The sequence below is a fragment of the Equus przewalskii genome, chromosome 14, assembly GCF_037783145.1.
Source record: "Equus przewalskii isolate Varuska chromosome 14, EquPr2, whole genome shotgun sequence".
Classification (NCBI taxonomy): Eukaryota; Metazoa; Chordata; class Mammalia; order Perissodactyla; family Equidae; genus Equus; species Equus przewalskii.
In genome coordinates this window covers 77,622,942-77,644,732 of record NC_091844.1, presented here as the reverse complement: position 1 = coordinate 77,644,732, position 21,791 = coordinate 77,622,942, and the positions used below count along the sequence as shown (strand labels likewise).

General features: G+C 40.9%; 1 protein-coding gene across 12 annotated transcripts in view; it reads right to left on the bottom strand.

Moving 5' to 3' along the window:
• Positions 1-14,518: 14,518 nt before the first annotated feature.
• CYRIA (CYFIP related Rac1 interactor A) overlaps positions 14,519-21,791 on the bottom strand; it is a 102,512-nt gene continuing 95,239 nt past the window's right edge. For all 12 annotated transcript variants that reach the window (XM_070574381.1, XM_070574383.1, XM_070574382.1 and 9 more), the window contains 2 exons: positions 20,021-20,091; positions 14,519-17,836 (listed from right to left, as the gene is read on the bottom strand). In XM_070574381.1, the coding sequence (XP_070430482.1) occupies positions 17,773-17,836; positions 20,021-20,091 (135 nt within the window). In that variant the 3' untranslated portion in view covers positions 14,519-17,772. The remainder of the gene's footprint in view (positions 17,837-20,020; positions 20,092-21,791) is intronic.

The window sequence follows — 21,791 nt, the reverse complement described above, 5'->3', positions numbered from 1 at the left end:
ATTGTGCTCATACATAGTGGTAGAAACCTGGGGAACATGAGTGAGAGTGGATTTTATGGGTGTTAGGTCAAGGAGGGTAGAATATAACAATAGATTGGGCCAAATCCATTGATATTACTAGACATTCCAGATAATGTGTTAGCTCATGCATCTAGGAGTGGCTCTAACAGCTTAGCTTGGGAACTGGGAGCCAGCAGAAGGGGCGGAGTTTATGCAGTAAGGAGATAACAGAGAATTTCAGGCCTCATCTCCTCCCTCAAAAGATCATAACTCTACTGGAGAGAAAAACACATAAAACCAAGTGCAAAGAGAATCAAAAGCAATTTCTCAGGAAGACAGCCCCCTTGGAACAGTAGGAAAATAAGCAGCATAAACAGCCAGAGTTGTGGTGCTCGGAGAGGAGAAACTCTTACAAGCTGGAGGGAAGGGAAGGGAAGGGGGTTGCTTGGAAGGGAAGGGAAGGGGGTTCGTTGGAGCTGGAGGGATGCCTAGGTCTGAGGTGGCCAAGACAATGGAGCAGGGGCAGGTGAAAGGGGGAGGCAGACTTTTAGATCAAGAATGAGAGCATGGTCACTGATCAGGGATCAAGAGAGCTGTGGAGCTTGACAAATGTTCCACAGATGCTTAGGGCAACTCCAAGTCTCAACAGGGCACTGACTCCCAATGTGTAAAGTAAGACCTACGACCTCAGCATCTTCAGCCTGCGTCCAGGGCTGCAGTACCTCCTTTCCAGATCCTAATATGTGGTAAGCATGATCTTTGCACTGCACTCCCACACACCTACGCATCTGGACATTTCCCCTTGTTAGTGTCTGGATCCAAGAACATTCAGCCTCCAAAGAGTAGGAATCACCACAGCTGCAAGTTAACCCCTTGTTGATTCTAGTTTCTTGTCTGAGGAATAGACCTCTTTCCTGAGGCAACTGAGAAATAAGAATTTCCGCTCTTTTCAAGAGAGATGCTGTTCCTATCCTCGGAGTGTGGCCAACACTCATCAATGGCTTACGATCTAGAAATAGTATTTTGACAAGATACTATAGTTCCCTCAGAAGAGACTATCCACATATAAATCAACATGGACAGAAAAATCCGTGGGTTCTCCCCCTTCTGCTTTTGGACACTGATGTTCATAGCATTGTCTCACTTTAGCCTTCTGAGTGTTGGTTAGTCAAAAATGCTGCTGAAGGAATGACATCTCTCCCAGGGCCATGTGCTTGGGAAAGATGAGGATATGTGTTGTGTCCATACTCAGATTGGGGTACATTAAAATCTATTGCAGTCTGATTCTGGGTTTTTCCTGTGGAAGCTAAGCTGCTCTCCGTCTGGAGACAGTCAAATAAGTACTCTTGGTGAGCGACTCAGTGGGACAAAGTTGGGGCTGAAAAGTCCAGCTGACCGTCCTACAGGAGCTTCTCACTCCATTCTTGCCTTGAATGATCTGATTTATATCTTTAGTAATAAAGCAAATTCCTTATAAAGGCATCTCGTTTTGAAGACAGCTGAAGTCAGGAAGGTCTCTGGCCTTCAACAGTAGGTCAATCACTGTCGCAAATGAAAGGAAAAAGACCAGGGTGGTGATGGAGCTGACCAACAGGCCACAGGAAGGAGAGCTGAAGAAACAGAGGAAAGAAGAGAAATGTAGAAAGTCACTGTCCTCAGACGTCTGGGAACAGGGGGTAAACTTGCTTTGTTTGGCTCTAGTTTACATCTGTTCCATTTCATTCCACTAGAATGTAATGGAGTGTAAATAAATGTTTGAATGACTGAATGAAGAGTGGATCCAATAAGCAGATCTAGAATCAAATGAATATAAAGTAAAAACAAGACATTTTAGTTAAATATAAAGACTGTATTAAAAACTCCCTGTCAAATAGTTAATTGACCAGTGTTCCTTTATAGGTATAAGCTTCCCATTGCTGGATTGTGCAGACATCAGCAGAACAAACCTCTCCTAAGAATGTCATGAAAGGGCATTTCTGAATGGCATAGACCAGGGAACACATGCCAAGCTGTCACTGCTGGATTTATGCTGATTAAGTTGTAAGATATATCTGTGCAGTGGTGACTTAGAGTTGCCTTACTCCACATATCACAGTGGGGAAAGGAGAATTTCCTCTGTTCATGGGTCCATCTCTGAATTTCATGGATATTACAACCTTGATATATCAGTACCTCGAGCTTTTTTCTTAAGTAAAGCACAAACTTGTGAAAAGAAATAAGAGAAGACACAGAAAGCTGGGTGACTGCCACAAGGCCAAATTGGATATGTCATGAATAATAAAATAAAGATGAAATATGCCTTATTATTTGCAAATTTCAACTAAATCTATTAGAAATAGTTAATTATAGCTATAAAAGTTGTCATCAAAATGGCCTACCCTAATCTGAACATAAAAAGAATAGAAAATGAAATCTTCATTAGTTAATTAAAATTTCTTAATTTAAGGAAGTAAATGTCATTCTGGTAGATTAAGTTAAATAAATATGGTATGCCCTGTAGTTTACAAATGAAATTCTGAAAATAAAAATGGTTCAAAAGAATAACATTCTGTTCATTTGTTCATTCAGTGTGCTTGTTATAGTTTAACATAACACACATGCTATCAGATGTCAGAGCTGGAAGATCCAGGACAATGGATGAGCTCAGTCAACAGTTCTGCATGCACAGATGATCATCTACTCCAGTGCTCAACCATGGCACACTCAGAGGAAGAAACACTTGGTGCCAAAAGCACTTACATTTTACTAAGGATACCATACGTCATCTAAAGGGTGTTGCTGTAGTGGTGGCTTTACAGACTTTATCTGACGTCTCTGGATGAATTGCTCAGTGTAGAAGCCAAAGACTGTGTTAGGATGAGCCTGGGGTGGAAGAATGAGGATGATTGGAAGCCTGTCTCTCCCACTACTGCCTATCAATCATTTCTCAAAGACCGCAAAGTGAGTTTAGGAACTTCATTAACTGATAGAAGTCCCAGCCCAGGGCTTGCTGCAGGCGAATGTAATAACATTGACTCCTGGAGGAAACCGGGCCAACTTCAACAACCCATCAGGAGGCAATATGCCAACCTTGGGATGTGTGCAGCGTTAACCGACCAGTATGTCGAGATCCACTTGGTAAAGGATTCCTTTTCTCCTCCCTCACAAATCTGTACTTTGATTGAGGTGAGAGTTGTGCACCCCACCTGAGCTGAAATCTATCCTGCCTGGATCCAGTGATCAGAGAGTTACTGAAGTCTCCATTCGCAACTCTCCATTTGAATCTCCTCACCATCTCATGAGGCTGTCTCTTCCCTTGCTCTGTGATGCATCAGTCCCTAGGTTGTGGGGGCCCCGAGCCCCAAGATCCAACTTTGAGGTTACTTAGGGCCATAGCAGTTGCCAAAAACTAGCATGTTGAGAAGAACCCCAGGAGATGTGTGATCGGAAGCATGCAGGCTAAGAGAGGAGCATATGACCCAACCCCTCACTCCCCATCGACACCCGGGGATTTGTCACTGAGCCTGGTTTACTGCGGGACACTTCAACATGTAACCCTTCATATATATTAGTTGTGCAGACACACACGTTCAAATATTATCCATACTTCCAGGCCCAATTTAAGGATCATGTGCCCTGGGGAGATGGCCCCGATAACTCCATCCTTAGATCATCTATCGTTCCATTATTTTAGGAGTTAGAACCCTAGAGCTGCTGAGAAGCATCCATAACCTCTGGATGGGTAGTTTTAAAAGTGTGAAGTTCAACGTCTTTGTTCTTTGCTGTTCCATGCAGATCCAGCAGGGACAGGCAGGTATCCAGCTCCATCAACCCTCATCTCCATCACTTCAACCAGCTCCCCTTGTCCTTCTTTCACCTGCTGGGATTCTAGAGAAGGTTTTGTTTGAACAAGGGGAATTTTCAGGTAAAAATTGAAAAAATCAAAGGTCTAAGCTAGTGTTTCTTAAAAGAAATCATATAGGTTCATATGAAAAATGAAGATTCCTTGGCCTCCTGCAAAAGAAGTTCTGATTCAGGGGGTCTCAAATGGACCCAGAAAACTACTTTGTAGAAAGCTGTCCAGGGGGTTTTGACACAGGCATTTCAAGGTCTGGGGAACATGCAATTCCTCTTCAACAGACCTTTCTGCCATGATGGAAACGCTCTTTATCTCTGTCGTCCACTACAGTAGTCACTACACGTGGCTACCGAGCATTTGAAATGTGGCTAGTATGACTGAGGAATTCAATGTAAAAATTTACTTAATTTTACCTAATTTAGTCACATGTGGTTAGTGGCTACCATCTGGATGGTACAATACCAATGCTTTCCCTGTGAGAGAGTCTGCCCTGTAGCATCCTTAACAGGCAGACATACTTCCTTTTTTATTCAAAAACCTCTTTGTCTATGCTGAAACATTTTTGAGCTGGATAGCATTAATTAATTTGCTTATTGCATATTTATTGCATACCTGGGAATATATGGTTAAACAAGTTAGGGTTCCTTTCTTCAAAATCTCAAAATCTAGTGAGGAAGATTCTAGTCAGAGAAATTGGCAAGTCCAGTCACATCAAGGGGAGTAAAGAGATTCTGATCTTGGCAGACTGATTTTAATTCATTCTAGATCTTTCATTTCCTAACGTCCATGATGTATTTATATCAAGTAGGTTTCTGCGTCAACAATCAGAGCAACTGTGGAATTACAGCAATCGCTTCCTGAATGAGGAGTACCACAGTGATTAAAAGCACAGGCTCTGGAATGAGACAGCATGGATCCTAATCCTTGGTCTGGCCCTTATCAGCTGTGTGCCCTTGGGAAACTTATCAACCTCTCTGTGCCTCACTTTCCTCCTCTGTAAAATGAGGATAATGCTGTTACCTACCTGCAGCCACTGTCGTGAAGAGTAGTAGGGATAAAGTTTGCTAGGTGCCTAACCCACTACCTACGTGTAGTGAGGGCTGCAAACATTGTTTCTATAGCACAGTGATGAAGAGTACAAACTCGGGAGCGCAGCTGCCTTTTCAGCATCCCAGACCTGCCTCTTACAGCTCTGAGAATTTGGAGCATTTATTTCACATCTTTGGGCCTCAGTTTCTCCTCTGTAAAAGTGGGAATTTTTAAATAGTAGGGATCACATAGAGAGGTTAATATGCATTATTCACTTACTGGGCCTACCTCCTGGTAAGTGCGATATAAGCATTTAGATTTATTTGTACCCGTCCTACTAATTGCTGGTTTCCTCTCTTCAGTCCATATTTTCCAAGTCATCCTTCCACCTAGCAGCCAGAATCATCTCTGGAAGGCATAAATTTGGCTCTGTCACTTCTCAGTTCAAAGTCTTTCTGTATCTTCCTATCACCGTCATTATTTTTTCACCTTCTCGTCCAGCCTCACCTCTCACTGGGCTCCCATCTTTTATCCTCCTCCAGAAAAAAAAATGAAAGCCATGTGCTCCAGCCATAGAAAGCCCCAGATGCTGTGATGTCCTCTTGTCTTTGCACATACTGCTGTTCTATCCAAGACAGTCACCCCCTCGTCCTTGACCCTCTGGATGTCTCCCTCTCGTCTTGAAAGCTCAGCCGCCATGGCCAGGACAATCTCCTTGACTTTTGCCCAACCCAACCAAGCTAGTTGGGTCCCCACATCCTTCCTATCACATGACGTTGTGTTTATCTCTATCATACTAATTATCAAACAGAATCATATTTTTATGCCGTGTTCTATAGTGTGAATTCTCCGACTTTTACAACCATAGCCTTGGCATTAGCACATGGTCTCATACTCAGTATAAGTAACTCAGTAACTGAGAAAAGAAAAAAGTGACCAAGTTCCAGAGAAGAAATGAAGGATGTTTTCACTGAGCACTTCTCCCTTTTTATCCCTGATCTTTGCTTTTCACCACAGGAATTGAGAGATGTTAATTTGACAATCTTTTGAAAAAATTGTGCATGAGAAATAATAATTCTACAGGTATACTCTAGCTATCTATGGGCTACAAAATGAGTTAATAACAGGTAGTTTAAGTCAACATGCCATGCATGGCTGCTTCTCAAACAACCCAACCCTGTCTAAGGCTAGAATGGGGCATTTATTAAAAACACTGGCAAAGTCTGTCAAAGTGAGACCTTTCATGTCCGTAATTCCTACCATCTGTAACATCTTACGTTACATAAGATCCCTGATTACCAGTAGCAGTGTTAATCCATCATCTGTCCTAAATATTTTTAGATGTTCTTTATATACTTTACTTAGCTCCCCTTTCTGTTTTTATAAGTGTATGTTCTTCACTTGCCACAATTCATTTTATGCTGACTTTATCATGTCGTGCGGCTATCCAAAGTCCCCTGGGAATGGTTTTTCAGAAGCAGTCTAGGGTGTAATAACAATTTATATTGAAACCCAAGAAAAAATTACAAATCTCTTAATTAAGGATAAGCACTCAAGTTTTCCCCTCCCATCATATTATATTACGAATATAATTTCCTACAGGATTATTATTTCTACCTAGATAAGAAGTTAGTCTATAAAACCTATGTTATTATTTGTAATAATGGGAAAGACAATACGTTTTCAGGAAATTACTAAAGCTAATGACTTCAGAATGCATCTATTCCATCTATTCTTAGTCAGTACTAGAGAGTTATTTACTCTTCAAGTTCCAGTTTGACATAAAGAAACTCTTAGTCAAATAAATATTAGCAATTATTTACCATTTGCTAAACAAGAGGAAAGTATAGAACCGTACCTCTATTTCTTTCAAAATGGTAATACTATCATATATCTCTAAATGGAATTGCCTGCTTTGTGAGATATGGAGCTTCTCCTTGACACAAATTTAGAAGCAAAGAATGTAAACCATAGCCCAAAAATAAAACCTTAAAAAATAAACTTAAAAGACTTAAAGACTTAAAAAATAAAACCTTATCGTTGGCACACTTTACCTACAATATGGGTTCCCACATCAGACCCCCTAGGGGTACCCATGACGTCAGCGACAGCTGTGGCAGGTGGTTCCCTTGTGCCTTGTCAGTGGCCTGTCCAGGAGCTGAACAAACTCTCTCCACTTTTCTGTTTCCTAGCTTTCTCTGAAGTCAAGGAAGCTTGCTCAGCCCATGCACAGTTGGAGCCCAGGGGGCTGGCAAACAGTGGATAAATGTCCCAGCATCCTGTCCTTCAAAGAGATGATACTTAGGAATTTTTCACATGGTCGCTTAGAGGGTTTTGAGAGGACTGGGCCCTAGTTGCCCTCAGAATGCCTCTGTTCTTAGATCTTCCTCTTGCCTTGTCTTCTTCTCTCTGCTTGCCTGCCCCTGCTTCTGCGGTTCAGCTCCTAAGTAAACTGCCTGTGCTTGAGTCCTGGTGTCAAGCTCTGCTTTCAGGGGAATTCAGACTAAGATGTTAGGCTACAGAGAAAACCTTGATGAATTCCAAAATGGTAGCAATAACATCAATCACATATTCTGATCATGATACAATAATACTAACATTAATGACAAAAATCCGAATACAAAACTCGACAAAACCCTCAGCTATTTAGATATTTAAGCTCCTAAATACACTTAAAGAATTAAAAATTATACCCAGAGTATAAAATAGCCTAGTAAAAATGATAATGATGTGCAGCTAAAGATGTTATCATAGAAAAACGCATTTTCTGAAAGTTTTTCCATGAACAGAGAAGACAACACTAAATATTTCGCTCAATACATTATAAAAATAAGAAATAAGAAGAAAAATAAGGCAGTTTGACTAAGAAAGTGGGAAATAATGAAGATAAAAAAACCACAGTAGACAATAATTATAACTAATAATTAATGATTAGTTACTATATGCAAGGTGCTTAGTCATGTTTTTCTAATTAACATTGTTTTACAGATGACAAAATTGAGTCACAAATAAAGTTGCCCAAGATCACACATTTGCTAAGTTACGAGACCTGAATGAAAATCCAGGCTGCTGTTTGGATTTAGAGTGTCCCTCCCTCTCTTAAACCATGAACTGCTATTCAGCAGCTACTGCTTACAACATACACACACACGCATGCATGCATACATGCACACACACACGAACAGGTAAGTCATATATTCGTCTAACCAAAGTAAGAAAAGAAGAAATACAAATTCAAAAATATTGATTCTGAAGAAGTAGATATAACCACAAGTAAGGAGAAAATAGTAAAATGTATACAAAACCCAATAAGAAAACCATCAACACAATAAAAAAAGCAAAAAATATGAAGAGATCCTTCACCAAACAAGGTACATTGATGGAAAATAAAGCACATGAAAATATTCTCAACATCACTAGTCTCCAGGGAAATAGAAATTGAAACCACAATGAAGTATCACTCTAATCGATTAGAATGGCTAAACTTAAAAAGCTTGGCTGTCCCAAGTGTTTGTGAGGATTTGGGGGCAACTGCAATGCTTATACACTCTTGGTGGGAATTTAAAATAGTGGAATCACTTGGAAAACAGTTTGATACTTTCTTAAGAAGCTAAAATACACCTGCCCCATGACCCAGCTGTGCTACTCCTAGGTAAGCGAAACCAAGTGTTCATTCAAAAACTGCTGGATGGATGTTTATAACAGCTTTATTTGTGACAACAAATCAAATGTTTGATGAATGGATAAACAAACTGCGTTATATGTGTACAATAGAATACTGCTCAACAACAAAAGGGACAACTTACAGGTACACGCAGCACCGTAGATGAATTTCAAAGTCTTTGTGATGAGTTAAAGTAGTCAGACAAAAAAAAGAATACATACTGTGTAATTTTATTGAAAAAATTCTAGGAAATATGAACTAATCTAGAGTGACAACAAGCATATCAGTGGTGGGAGGGAAGGGTTATAAAGGGGCATGAGGAAACTTAGGGGAAATGGATGTGTTTATTGTATTGGTTGTGGTGAAAGTTTCACATATATATGCATATATTTGTGTATATACATATTAACACACAAAGTGTACATTTTAAATAAGTTCAGTCTATTGTATATTAATTGAATCTCAATAAAGCTCTTAAAAATAAGCTAAAAAACTGGTTGAATAACACGGAAAAAAATTTTATTTATTATATATATGTATGTGTGTGTGTTACGTGTGTGTATACATACTCATCCTCCATAATCTCCCATGCATGTGCACGCACACACACTATCCTGGAAAGATATTCATTGTATACAGTTTAAGTGAAAAATCAGGTTAAATGAAAAATTAGATCATATATATAATGATCCCAATTTCATAAAAATCTTTCTATGTAGACAACAAAAGCAATGAATGAAAAGACGTCAAAATATTAAAAATAGGTTTTCTGAGTGGTGTACTATGGGAAACAGTTATTTTTTCAAAAAAGATATTTTCCGTATATCACTTTATCAAGTCCAAAGCCATATATCCCAGACCAGCGGAGTGGGATCAGTCCTTGAAAGTGCTTTTAGTTGTAGCTCTTCTGCTCCACTGGCTAATCCTCCATTATCTTATTTGGTGCACCAGTCATTCACTGTTGTTGACCCAGGATCTTCACAGATAGTTGAATTTCACACGCACGCAAAGATAACTGTTCTCCAAATAAGCGCACTTTCCATAGTGCAAGTGTATCTCCTTAGGTGCCAGCATGTCTATATTTTCCCCTCTTGTTGAGAACAATTTCTACTTAGACCAATCATCTTAAACACTATGCCACCTGTTAATTGTGTCTCTGTGTCCATATCATCATGATTGCATTGGACTAGGATACTGTGGTACATCAAGGACCGTGGGAGTTTATCAGTCCTGGCCCTCTGAGAGCCTTGATCAGGCCCAGGCAGCTTTCAGCATTCGAGGCTGCTCACCCTTGCCTCTACCATTCTATCCTTAGATTTAGGCTATGGCAAGGAGATTAATGATGAGCCGTTGTGCCTAGGTCTTATTTTTCCTCTCTTCCCAAATACATCATTGACTAATAATAACCCATATCTGAGGCCTGCTTTAGCTTGGAAGTCTTGGGGGAAATGTTCTTATTGGAACTTCCTGTCATACATCCTGGGGAGATTTACCTAGCTGAGAGTAGTAGAGGTAAGGAGAACCAAATACACTGGTGGGAGTAACAAGGATTCAATGGCTCTTGGCCTGGAGCATGGCTATTGTGGCTCGTACTTGCTATTGTGAGAATATAGAAAGATGCTCCTTCCTCCAGGGTGACATAGCATGCCAGGATCATGGGCTTGGAGAGCAGAGCAAGAACCAGATTACATTCCTCATTGCCATGAACTATTTCAAACCGTACATAGTGGCCCTGGACCGAAGTTTTTGGCAAAGTAAAACCCTAGCCAGGAGGCCATTAGGTAGAGCTGCATTTGTGCAAAGCATGTGAGGTCACCCTGCTTTGAGTGGTGGCATGGTCTGGGCTTCAGCTCTGGAAGAGAAGAAGGAATTCACTTAAACATGTCTTGAGCACATATTGAGTGTCAGGCATTCCACTAGATGATGTGAACAGAGAGATAAATTAGACACAGGCATTGCTTTCAAGGCATCCATTGTCCAGTAATAAAGAGATAAACACATAAAAGCAAAACGTTATGATGAACATATTTCAAGAGGGAGAGGGAGACGGGAACATGAGAACACAGGGGAAAGAGTAACTAGGTAGATGGGGCAGCACTATTAGCAATGTAGAAATAGCAATGTCTAAATTAAAAAAATAGATGTTATGTCAGAAAACTGTGAATGGCTTCGTAGCGTGGAAAAACAGGATGCACATTTGGTAGTAGGTAAGTGAGATGGGAAAATTAAGGACAGTGCATCTCACAGAAGGCCTTGCATCTTAAGCTGTTGGGCCTGACTCAGTGGTGTCTCTGCAGAATGCTGATGTCCATGAAAAATTATAGATGTTCTGTGAAATATAAAAGAGTTTTGTAACAAATACAATTGAGAATTGCTACATATCATATGCTCTACCCTCCTGTGGAGATTTATAATGAATAAAAAATTCTGTTAGTAAAAATAATAAGTAAATAAAATAATCTGTTTAACTTTGTTTTACAAGTACTTGAAAATTGAGGGTTTTTTTCATGGAGCACCAATTAACATCTCCCAGAATGTATTTCAGAAAACTTGCTAAAGGCAATAGTATGACACAAACATTGTCAGATATAAGTCAGAGAAAGATGAGTGTCAGCTGTGCAGAGAATGGGTTAGGGGAGGAAGGGAGTAAAGGCTGAGTGATCTTCTAAGGAAGAGATAATGAGGCTTGGAGTAAACAAAGCAAATGAACCAGGGAGAAGTTGATAGATTTTTTTTTTTTTTTAAAGATTTTATTTTTTCCTTTTTCTCCCCAAAGCCCCCAGGTACATAGTTGTGTATTCTTCGTTGTGGGTTCTTCTAGTTGTGGCATGTGGGACGCTGCCTCAGCGTGGTTTGACGAGCAGTGCCATGTCCGCGCCCAGGATTCGAACCAACGAAACACTGGGCCGCCTGCGGCGGAGCGCGCGAACTTAACCACTCGGCCACGGGGCCAGCCCCCAGAAGTTGATAGATTTTGAGAGCACTTTCGGAAGAATATTTGTTAGATCTTAATGATCAGCTGGAAGAGTGGGGCTAAAGAAGAAGGAACAGTCACTCCCATGAGTTTGGCTTGAGTCTAAAAACATTGTGAAAATAAATACCCAAGGTGGTATCTGGACCTTTCCAAAACTACTTTCTGCCCATCTTATGTGATATTCAGAAGATCCAGGACAAAGAAAAGTGCTTTTTCCAGCTACCTAGCAACTTTATTTTTAGAACGAACATATTATCTTTGATAAACAGAGTTCTAGAGACAAAGTTCAACCAACTAAGAAAGTTTAGAGATCCAGGATACATGGCTGTGGACTGTTAGAGCAACTCTCCCAGATTGCTATCCAAGGTGCTGAATCGGTTTAGTTTTTGGAAACTGCTTCTGTTGCCCTTCTGCCTCTGCCTCAACCTCAGTTCTCTGATGGAGTATCAGCCTCGTCCCAGACAGAGCAAGATTTCATTTACTAGAATGCCTGCCCTTGCCAGGACTAGCTGACTCTGACTTTTGATCAAGATAACAGCCTGATTTCTCAGCTGGACTCCTGGCAGATCAGCTGCAAGCTGAAGCTCACTATGTCCACAGAGGTTAAAAATATCCTGACAGGTAGGTAAATATTTCCTCCAGAATAAAATTGACCAGCCAAGGGAACAGATAATTTGTTACTGTGGATGGCTGTGAGCTACAGAAATTAATTATCAGGGTTTCATTTCAGCACACTCAGGCTTCAGGACCCTAACGTTTCCCCTTTGCAGGTGACTTCTATTGGCCACTGGCCTATATTGAGCTCATACTTGCCCTGTAAGGGATACATTGTCTGCCCTCAGAATCTTAAAATCTACTGGAAAAAAGAAATGCATAATTTAAAGTACTGTGCAGTGGTCTATATTTAGCATCAACTAAATTAAATGCATTAGAGATCAAGAAGAGAGAGGATCACCATGGACTGGAGTAGTTAGGGAAAGCTTCATGGAGGAGATGGAGTATGCCCTGGGCCTTGATGCACAGGTAGACTTCAGACAGACAGAAAGGAAGAAGGTGTGTATTAATGACAGCATCATCGGAGTGGAAATGCCCATGTCACATTTTGAAGACAGTAAACACTCACCTGGTTCAACTTAAAGTCCCCTATCCTTCCATCCTCCCCACCTACATTCACATGTAACACCAACACCTTTATAGCCTCCCCATAGTGACTGAATTATTTCTTTCATACAAAAGGAAGAAAAGTCCTTTGAAACATATTGACATTTGGAAGAAAATAATTTTATAGTCTTTCCCAAGTGTTGCTGATATTTTCTAGGTACATACTTCTTCCAGGTGTAAGGAGCCTTTTAAAACTACTGGTGCTCTAGTCACAACATTGAAGACCTTAGCTCTTGGGTAGCTTATGAACGATGAATAAAATATAGTTCCTGACTTGAAGCAAAGTCTGTCATGGTGCTAACAAGGACAATTTAAAAATGAAGAGAAAGTGCAGGCAGAGAGAAGGAGGAATCTGGAAATATGCCATTTGATAGGAAAAATTGGAATATTTCATAGAGAAAAGACTTTCTTGAGTCAGTTTACAGGAACTTCCAGCATAAAAGACTGTAAACTAAATTCTGGGGCTTAACTAAATTCCTACTTACCACAATTTCAAAGGGCATTTTGATGGAGGCATTTTGCAGAAGGTATTTTCAGAACATCCATCTCTAACACTTCCAGCATTTCTAGACTTGGTGTAAGAGAAAACAGGCAAGAGAAGAGCTAGAATAGTAAAAATACAGTCCCAGGAACTTGATGTGGCCAGGGAAGAAAAGCTCCCTCCTTTGGAGTTAGACTTTTGAGCTTAAGCAGACCAAATGGTTAAGACCTCTCATTATTTAGTGTGTAAGAGGTACCACAAAGGTGTGATCAGCAGGGGTGTTTTACTAATAGAGATCAAGATTGTGGCACTGGATAGATTAATGTACTTAAGGAATATGAACAATCTAAATACATTAGTCAATATTATTTAGCATTATTTAATTAGTCAATTTGTGATGACTAAACATGCTGCAGACCTTTCAAACAGCAAATGCCTAGAAATTCTATCTACTCATAACCCAAAGCATGAAATCAGGTGTAAGAGAGATTGCAGATAATTACCAGGTTTCAAGAATGTGCCCAGCTGAACTCCTCATCCCCATCCTTCCAAGAAAACCCTGATCAATAATTATCTTTCTGGCTGGTATGAAGGGTATTCAATTCCTCACTAGCTGTATTCCTCTTGACAATCACTACTCATTTTTTCCTGCCTTTTGACCCTCAAAACTCATTTAATTAGGGTCTCTTTCTCTCTCTCTAGGCCTCTTCCCTCCTTTCCTTCCAGCTTGTGTCCACTTACAATTTGTCCTTGTGTCAATTTACAGAAAATTTCCCATTTCTATTCATTTCTCTTTGTATTTTGTATAGTGCATCATGGAAGGTCTCTCTTAGGGACTCTGACCCATTAAGAACACACACAATTAGGTCTCAGGTGATCAGCTTAGGAGGTGCAGGCATTAAAAGTAATGCTCTAGAACAGTTCCAACGTTCAATAGTTAAGAGAATTGCTTAAGTTGCCTGAAAAATGTACTTACATGGAATAGGTTATTTGCTGATTTTGCCAAATTCATAAAGTGCTACTGCACTCAAAGAAAGATTGAAAGAGCCTTTATTAGGGTTTCTTAGCCTCCTTGGACAAGTAGGTCTCATGCATTTCTAGATTACAATCGTGTCTCTGTTCATTTTATGCCTTTTTTATAATGAAGGGTCTTTGCTGAAATGAAGAAGATATGCCTGGTACCAAGAGCGGTTCATTTTGAGTATTTCATGTTGTCTATGAAGAAACTGAGGCTGAGGGAGGTGAAGGGTGGATGGTATGATTTCTTAGTCCCCAAAACAGATGTTTAGCAAATGTCTATGATTAGCATGTATCAATGATTATATGCTTATCATCCATTCAACCTGGAACATCATGTAAAGTAGCAGTGTGTTTTTAAATATATGTACCAAACTTTAATTTTCATTTCACACTCAAAACTTCTGTACAAAAAGAGGCAAAGCAGGCAAAAAAATTACAATAACTTTAGCAAACAACATATGACAACTTTAAAACAGCTTTGTGTATGCAACAGTCTTTATGGATGGAGTGGGGGAAATGGGCCTCTAAAGGTTTTGTCTCTTAAGTTAAAATTCCAATGTTTATTATTAACATCTAGAAAAATTCACAGCTGTCTAGGATACAAGATTGAATGAGAAGTCTCTGAATTCTACTGGACAATTGGATCCCAAGATTGAGTAGGTTTCATTTTTCTTTTAAGGAAATACAAAATTATTTTTACTTAAATGTGATGATGTATCAAAAACTTCAGTTTACCACTAATATCTTGATATAATGGTGATGACTAGAAACAAACATTGACGAAGTGTGATGTCAACTAATGGTTAAAAGATAGTATCCAAGACTTTCTTTCTGGTTGTCAATTAATACTCCAGCCCTAATGGGTCACCACAATCCAAAACATTTGTTGCCACTTGTTTTTTTTTTTATTACAATTACTTGTGGCACATGAAAGCTTTCTGAGAACAATGTTATAATGCCAAAATAGCAGTGCATCTGAGAAATGTAACTTTCACCCTGTTGCTTGCCCCAAAATAAATATCTGAGTAAAGGAAAACACGGTTTATTTGGAAACTATGAGACGTCGGCGTCGAAAATGAAATATAGTTAACATTGACATGGATACTTTCGCTGGCACTTTCCCCTAAACCACTCATGGGTCTTGGACACATGTGCATGCAGCACAAAAAACATGATTGTTCAAGGACTCCTGATGCCTGGAGGACAATCTGTTAAAAGAATTTGTCTCCCACAATAGTTCTGGAGTGGACCCAAGGTCCATCACCTGTTCGTGATCACAGACATTCAGTTAACCTGTCCTCCTGATAGTCGCAGGCCCTGGGCTTTTGGGAATCCATGTAGCGGTGAGTCTTGGCTTTGAGACAAGATGGCCTGCCTAAATTAAGGCAGGCTTGCAGCCCCTCCCATATGTTTGGTCCCATTTGATAGAAAGTCTAGTGAAAAATTATAAATGTGCTCAACTACTTACTCTGCAAGTCCTTTCCTCTCTCCAAAACTTAATCTCCTCATCTGATAAAGGAGGAAAAATGGACCCAATGATGATAAACACTGAGTGCCTCTACATTTCTAGTCTTGACAGTTGTTGCCCAAGGATAACATGTGGCTGCCAAATAGAAGAATATTTCATAAGCTGGATATTTAATGAATTTGTTCACTCAGTATTATCCCATTTTCTGGCTTCCCTTGGGATTGCAGTATCCCTAGGTTTCAAAAGATCTTGAAGGCCGTAGAGTACATTTCTATTCTGATGAGAGAACTCCCATCCAAGCAGCTGTACTTGTTCAGCTTGAAAAGCTGTAAGGAAAGGGGTCTTTCCTCTCTCTGTTGACTGACGTTTAGATAGAGACCAGGGAATCTGTTCTGCCGCTCGACTGGATTTCTTTGCTAAAAATAAAATAAAATGAGAGTATATCTACCTTTTTCTTGGAGGACTCAAGGGAATGCCAGCTGGCCACTAATGTCCAGAAAGCAATAGTGTGACAGCTCATTCCTTGGGACATTGTGAATGACACCAAACCCTCATGTACCCAGATCCACCTTCTGGACTTATCATTCACTGGGCAACTCTTCCTTTCTACCAGAAATAGGTAAGCAATTATATAGGCCAGACTGGGGATTTATTTAAAAGTGTCCAGCCTTATCGTATGCATAGGCCACGTGGTGAAAAAGAAAGAGCATGGAGTCAGGAGTGAGGCACCCTGCGTTCTAGTCCGACATGGGGGTGACCCTGTTTGACTCCATCCTCTGTCTCATTTTTCCATTGGAGAGCAGAATAGAAGACTTAAAAGATTCCATTCTAAGCTCTGATCTGCAGACAGAATGACTCTAGGCCTTGTCACACTGTTAATCATCAAGATAAGGTGGGGGGATGCTTACTGGACTCTACTTACTAAGGAAAAACATCAGACTCAGTTATTTTAACGGCTCTTAGCCTTGTAGGGCTCTTGGAGATTGTCTGTTTTAATTGCCCATTTTACAGATGGGGAAGGTGAGACGCAGAGAGCTTCAGTGAATCCCCCAAGATCACGCTGTGAATCATTAATAGGGCTAGGACCAAATCCAGGTACTCATACCAGAGTTTTACACACTGCAAAAAGCAGTGGGGTTGGAGAGGAGCTGCCTTTTAAATACCAAGTAACCAGAAAATGTAGATGCTTTTCCCACTCCAAATTCTCCCAGTTTTCTGGTAACTCACAAAGTGGTCTAGACCTCCGTTGCCACATGAATAGTCCACAGAGGACAAGGCTCCTATTAGGAGAGACTGTGTGTCCAGCACTCCACAAACAACTGGAATGTCAGCAAACTTACCCACAAGTTCAAAGGCAGAGCTCCATTTCCCCGGCCCTGTGGACAGAGGGTTGAAGCAGAGAGCTGACTGTCCTGTTGCCTGGGTGCCCTTCCTCCCAACCTGTCCCCCGCTTCCAAGACAAGCACCTTCATCAGCCCGGCTACACAGCACATCTATCTATTCTTGCTTCTCTCCCATGAATTGAGTCAAACACAGGCGATTTTCCTCTTGTGAAACTGAAAGGGAACTTTAGAGGGATACAAACCCAGACAGAAAGGGAATATGCTGATGAATAAAATCCGTGCAAAGAGGAGAGTTGCACGTGTGGTTTGCAGTCTGAGGAAAGAGAGGGGGTGTGCTGAATTCACAACACTTTCGTGGATTCCTCTCTCCCTCTATCAGGATAACAGTTGTGTTTCTTGCAGCTGAGCTGACACAGGAAATCAAATACTTCGTGTTTCTATAACTATACTGCCCAGAGAGATTACACACCTAGAATTAAAACACTACCACAAACTATTGGGAATTTCTGATTGTTACAGGTCTAGTTAAAGGACTCCAGTGGCAAAGATCAAAGTCTCCAAATCCTGCCTTTGGAGAAGGGGGTTTTGTTTTAGACACCAAGGTAAGGCTCTCAAGTCAATTTATGCTCTGCTGGGTTGAGTCAGTCAGGATACAAATTAAGGTCCATATATTTCAGTGACAAGAAGGAAACAGTTATGTAAATACACAAGTATTAACATCAATCTGTATTAAATTATGTAAACATATACATCTTCTGAGGTCAGTACATAGATCCTCTTCTTTGAGCAGAGTTTTACTGAAGCATTGCTCGAATCTGTTTGGAAGTCGATTCATCATTCAAGTGCTTTGTAGTGAACCTGGATGAAGAGATAACGATAGAGTTCAGTGTGCAAACAGTACTCAAGGCTTCGATAAGGGCTCACCAGCCCATCTTTACCTTGGGAGACACAGTCACTGTTTATAAATCAAACTTGGGCCTGGTTATTTAGACAAAGAGCCACACTTCAATGCCCAGAGTATTCTCAAACAGATTTAATATTTGATTCTTCTTTCCAAAGGAATTTTATCTTATGGTTATTAAACAAGTAGATCTTTTATCTAATCAAATAATTGCACAGAGGAGATATAAGCCATCTCATTTTCCAGGGAGGTAGACTTCACATGATTGAGTGCAGAATCTTGGCCATCTAGGCAACCCCTGCTGAGCCACAAATTTCAAAATGCAGGTTTGCATAGCAACATTAGCCAAAACTGAAACGTTTATGGTTTTCTACTTTTGCGGTAAGGCTTATCCTCATTGCCACCACAAGGGGGCAGAAGAGCAGGTAAACAAACCAAGAAAAGTGATGCAATCGGCAACCTCACATTAAACTGGTGTAGATAAGAGTTGATGAAAAGGAAGGAAAAGAGAATTAACATGAAATAAAATCTTGCCCATGTCCTAGGCATGCCATGTAAGTCTACGTTTCACTCACACTAACTCTTTGCAGGAGGGGTTTTTGCCTCCATTTTACAGATGAGAAAACTGAGATTCAGAGAAGTTAAACGGCCCGTTCCAGATCACAAATACGACAATGCACGATTTATGAACAACGTGTGATTTCTGATTTGGACCCAAGTCTGGCTGCCTCAAAAGCCTGTTCTCTTTCACTTCATCCCAGTGCCTGCAGGAGACACAAATGCTAACGCTCAGATGGGACTCGCAGCCTACCACAGAGCCCTACTCTCAAGGTCTCGTTTCATTGAATAAAGCTGGAAAGTGCAAGAAATCCAGAAGCTAAGGTCTTACTGAATATGGAAAGCCAGCCTTCTGTGAAATGGGCTCAAATGGAGAAAACCTTGGTTGAGCCACAGAATCTGGAAGGCTGCTATATTAATGCTCTATCTGTTCTGAAGAATGATGACTTAGTAGTTGCACAAAGCAGCACCAGCCTCAGTGTCTAGTTTATTCCTTCCATGTGCGTCTCAGCTGCTTCATTTATTAAAAGGGGATGACAGATCAGCTTCACCTCTCTGACTTGGGATGAGTAAATGAGACAATGTGACTGGGAGTGGAAAATAAAACATGAGTGTTGCACAGAGGAAAAGGATTACTGATCCATTCTACTTATAGTTATTGAACACCTACTGCATGCATGACGTTGAGTGGAACTGAGGGAAATCAAATAAGACAGCAGGGACCACAAGCCTTCCAGGTTGCCATCCAGTACTGGAATGACATACACAGTAATGTGATTCAACAATTGATATAAATGTGTCACAGCTTAAACATAAGAATCCCCTCCCTGAAGTGGCTTAAGCACATGTATCGTTGGGAGAGAGGGTACTGGGCGTTGGTAGCTGAGAGGAGCTGTAACAAGAACAGCTGGGCAAATACTTGGGCATCCAGACAGTGTGGAGCAGGGTTCTCAATTCTGGCAGCTGCACATGTGAACACCCAGGGAGCCTTAGAACAAACAAACACAGAACAGATGCGTGAGCCCCACCCCAGGGATTCTAATTCATTTGATCCAAGTTGGAGCCTGAGCATAATTACATTCAAAAGCAATCCACATTAATTCTCACATGCAGCCAGGTTTGGAACCACCAGTGAAGAGGGAAGTGAGACTTGGGAAGTTGCTTCTTCTGACAAGCCTCCACTAACCACAAAGCAGCATGGCGGGGAGTTAGGCCCGTGACCTGGTGGTCACATAGACTGGGGTTCAGGTCTTAGCTTGGCCATCTGCTGTGTGATTTTTGACAAGTTATTTGACTTCTCTAAATCTCAGCTTCTTCCATCTATAAAAAGGAAATGATAAAAATGGTGCTGACCTCAACAAGTTGTTGGGAAGATTAAATGTGTTAAGACATGCAGAAGGTTAAGCCTGGCACTCTAGTCCTTGGTCCCGACCTCAACAAGTTGTTGGGAAGATTAAATGTGTTAAGACATGCAGAAGGTTAAGCCTGGCACTCTAGTCCTTGGTCCCTAACAGCATCTAAATTTGCAACCGATCTGAAGGGTTGGCTGACCAATGGGAGTCTACCCCAGGGTTGAGGCTCACCTGAGGGCATTCAGCAGCCCCTCCACACTGTCAGGGGCCTGTTCCTTCAAAACTTTTATACAGCCTTTCATCTAGGAGGAAAAAGTACATTTGTTAATATCCTAGAAAGTCTGTCCATAATAATATCTGTCCATGATAACCCCTGTCCACAATAATATCACATTATTTTTGCCCACAGAAATCAAACACAGAAATGACCAACAGAACTTCCTAACCCCTCAGGCCAGTGAGCTGCTCCTCTTGGCTTCTACAAGGTTCTGTATCAGTTTTCATACTAAACTGCAATTGAACATTTCATGTGCCTGGCATTTGGGGACAAAGACTTGAGGTTTGGATCTTGCCTTGGACTCCGGAGCCAAGTGTGGGGATTTCCCTCCAGTCAGTGCTCAGTTGAGACTGACTACATGAATTACAAACCTGATCATTTGGTGCCATCCTTCTGCCCAGAATGCTGTTCCTCCTTCAGATGTTTGACTGGCAAACTCTTAACTATCTGTTCAGGACCCAGCTGAAGATCACTGACACCAGGCAGCCTCTTCTGACCTCATTCCCTTCATTAGGTAGAAGTAACCTCCACCTCTTTGCTTTCCCAACAGTACACTGGCATTTAACAGAGAACCATGGAGATCTTGTACCCAGATTAATTTGTCTCCCTCAGTAGACCAGAAGAGGATTGGTAAAGGACAGTGGTTAGGAATGTGAACCACATGGAGCTTGCCTGGGTTTCATCCATGCTTGCATGTTTAGCATCTTCATGAACCTAGGCAGGTTTCTTAGCTTTTTGTGCCCTTAGAATATAATTTATTCATAATCTGGGAAATGTATGAAAGCTAAATTCATATAGATCATATTATAGTATGCATATCCTGGAATTTTTTTTGGCAAAGGAAGAAATTTTCTGCAAAGAATACCATCACTCATTTTAAACTCAGATGTTCATGCCCTGTATTAGATTTGGGTATACTAATGGCCTCTTTTATAGTGGTCATTTATAAATATTTTCTGTGGGTATACTTCTGATATGTTGAAAGTTTTTTCTAAAAGGTCTGATAAAACTTGATACATTGATGGAGGCAGCCAGAAACACAGAGTTGAGAATCATTTGGGGCTGATGTAGAGGCTCACAAAGAAAGAATGTCCTGGTCAATCAGAGATGTCTGTCATGGGTGCAGGATAGGATCAAGTCTAGGGATGCAGAGATTGGGTCCCTCTCTCGATAGAGTTCATAGTCTAGTAGGAGAAGAGAGATTAACGGCTCATTATCATAGTGTGATATGTGTTCCTTAAAAAAATGCCAAAGGAGCAATGGGAACATAGATTAGAAAACAGATGGAAGAGCAGTGGGTACTCTCTGGGAACTTCCAGTTCTATTTCAGGCTGCTTAAAGCCTTGGGTGTGAATAACGAGATGCAGTCAGGGATGTAGTCAAGGCCAGATCCACTGTGAGTCTAACAGTATGTTAGGGAGTTGGGGGCCTTTGCCTGTAGAAAACACCCTTGACAGATGTTAAACAATTTAGCAACATGGTTAATATGGAAAAGGATCAGAGGAAGCAAGACTGGAGACAGGAGGACCAGTGAGAGCCCTGAGGGTGTGGAATGTGGGAACAGCAGTGGGCACGGAGAAGCAGGGAGAGATGGGGTGATTAATCTGAGGTCCAGTACATAGGACTAGGTGACTGATAAGATGGGCATGAAGAAGAGGGAAGATGACAATTCCTAGGTTCTGAGGGACAACTCCAGGTTTCTGGCTTAGAGGCTGGATTGGAGGG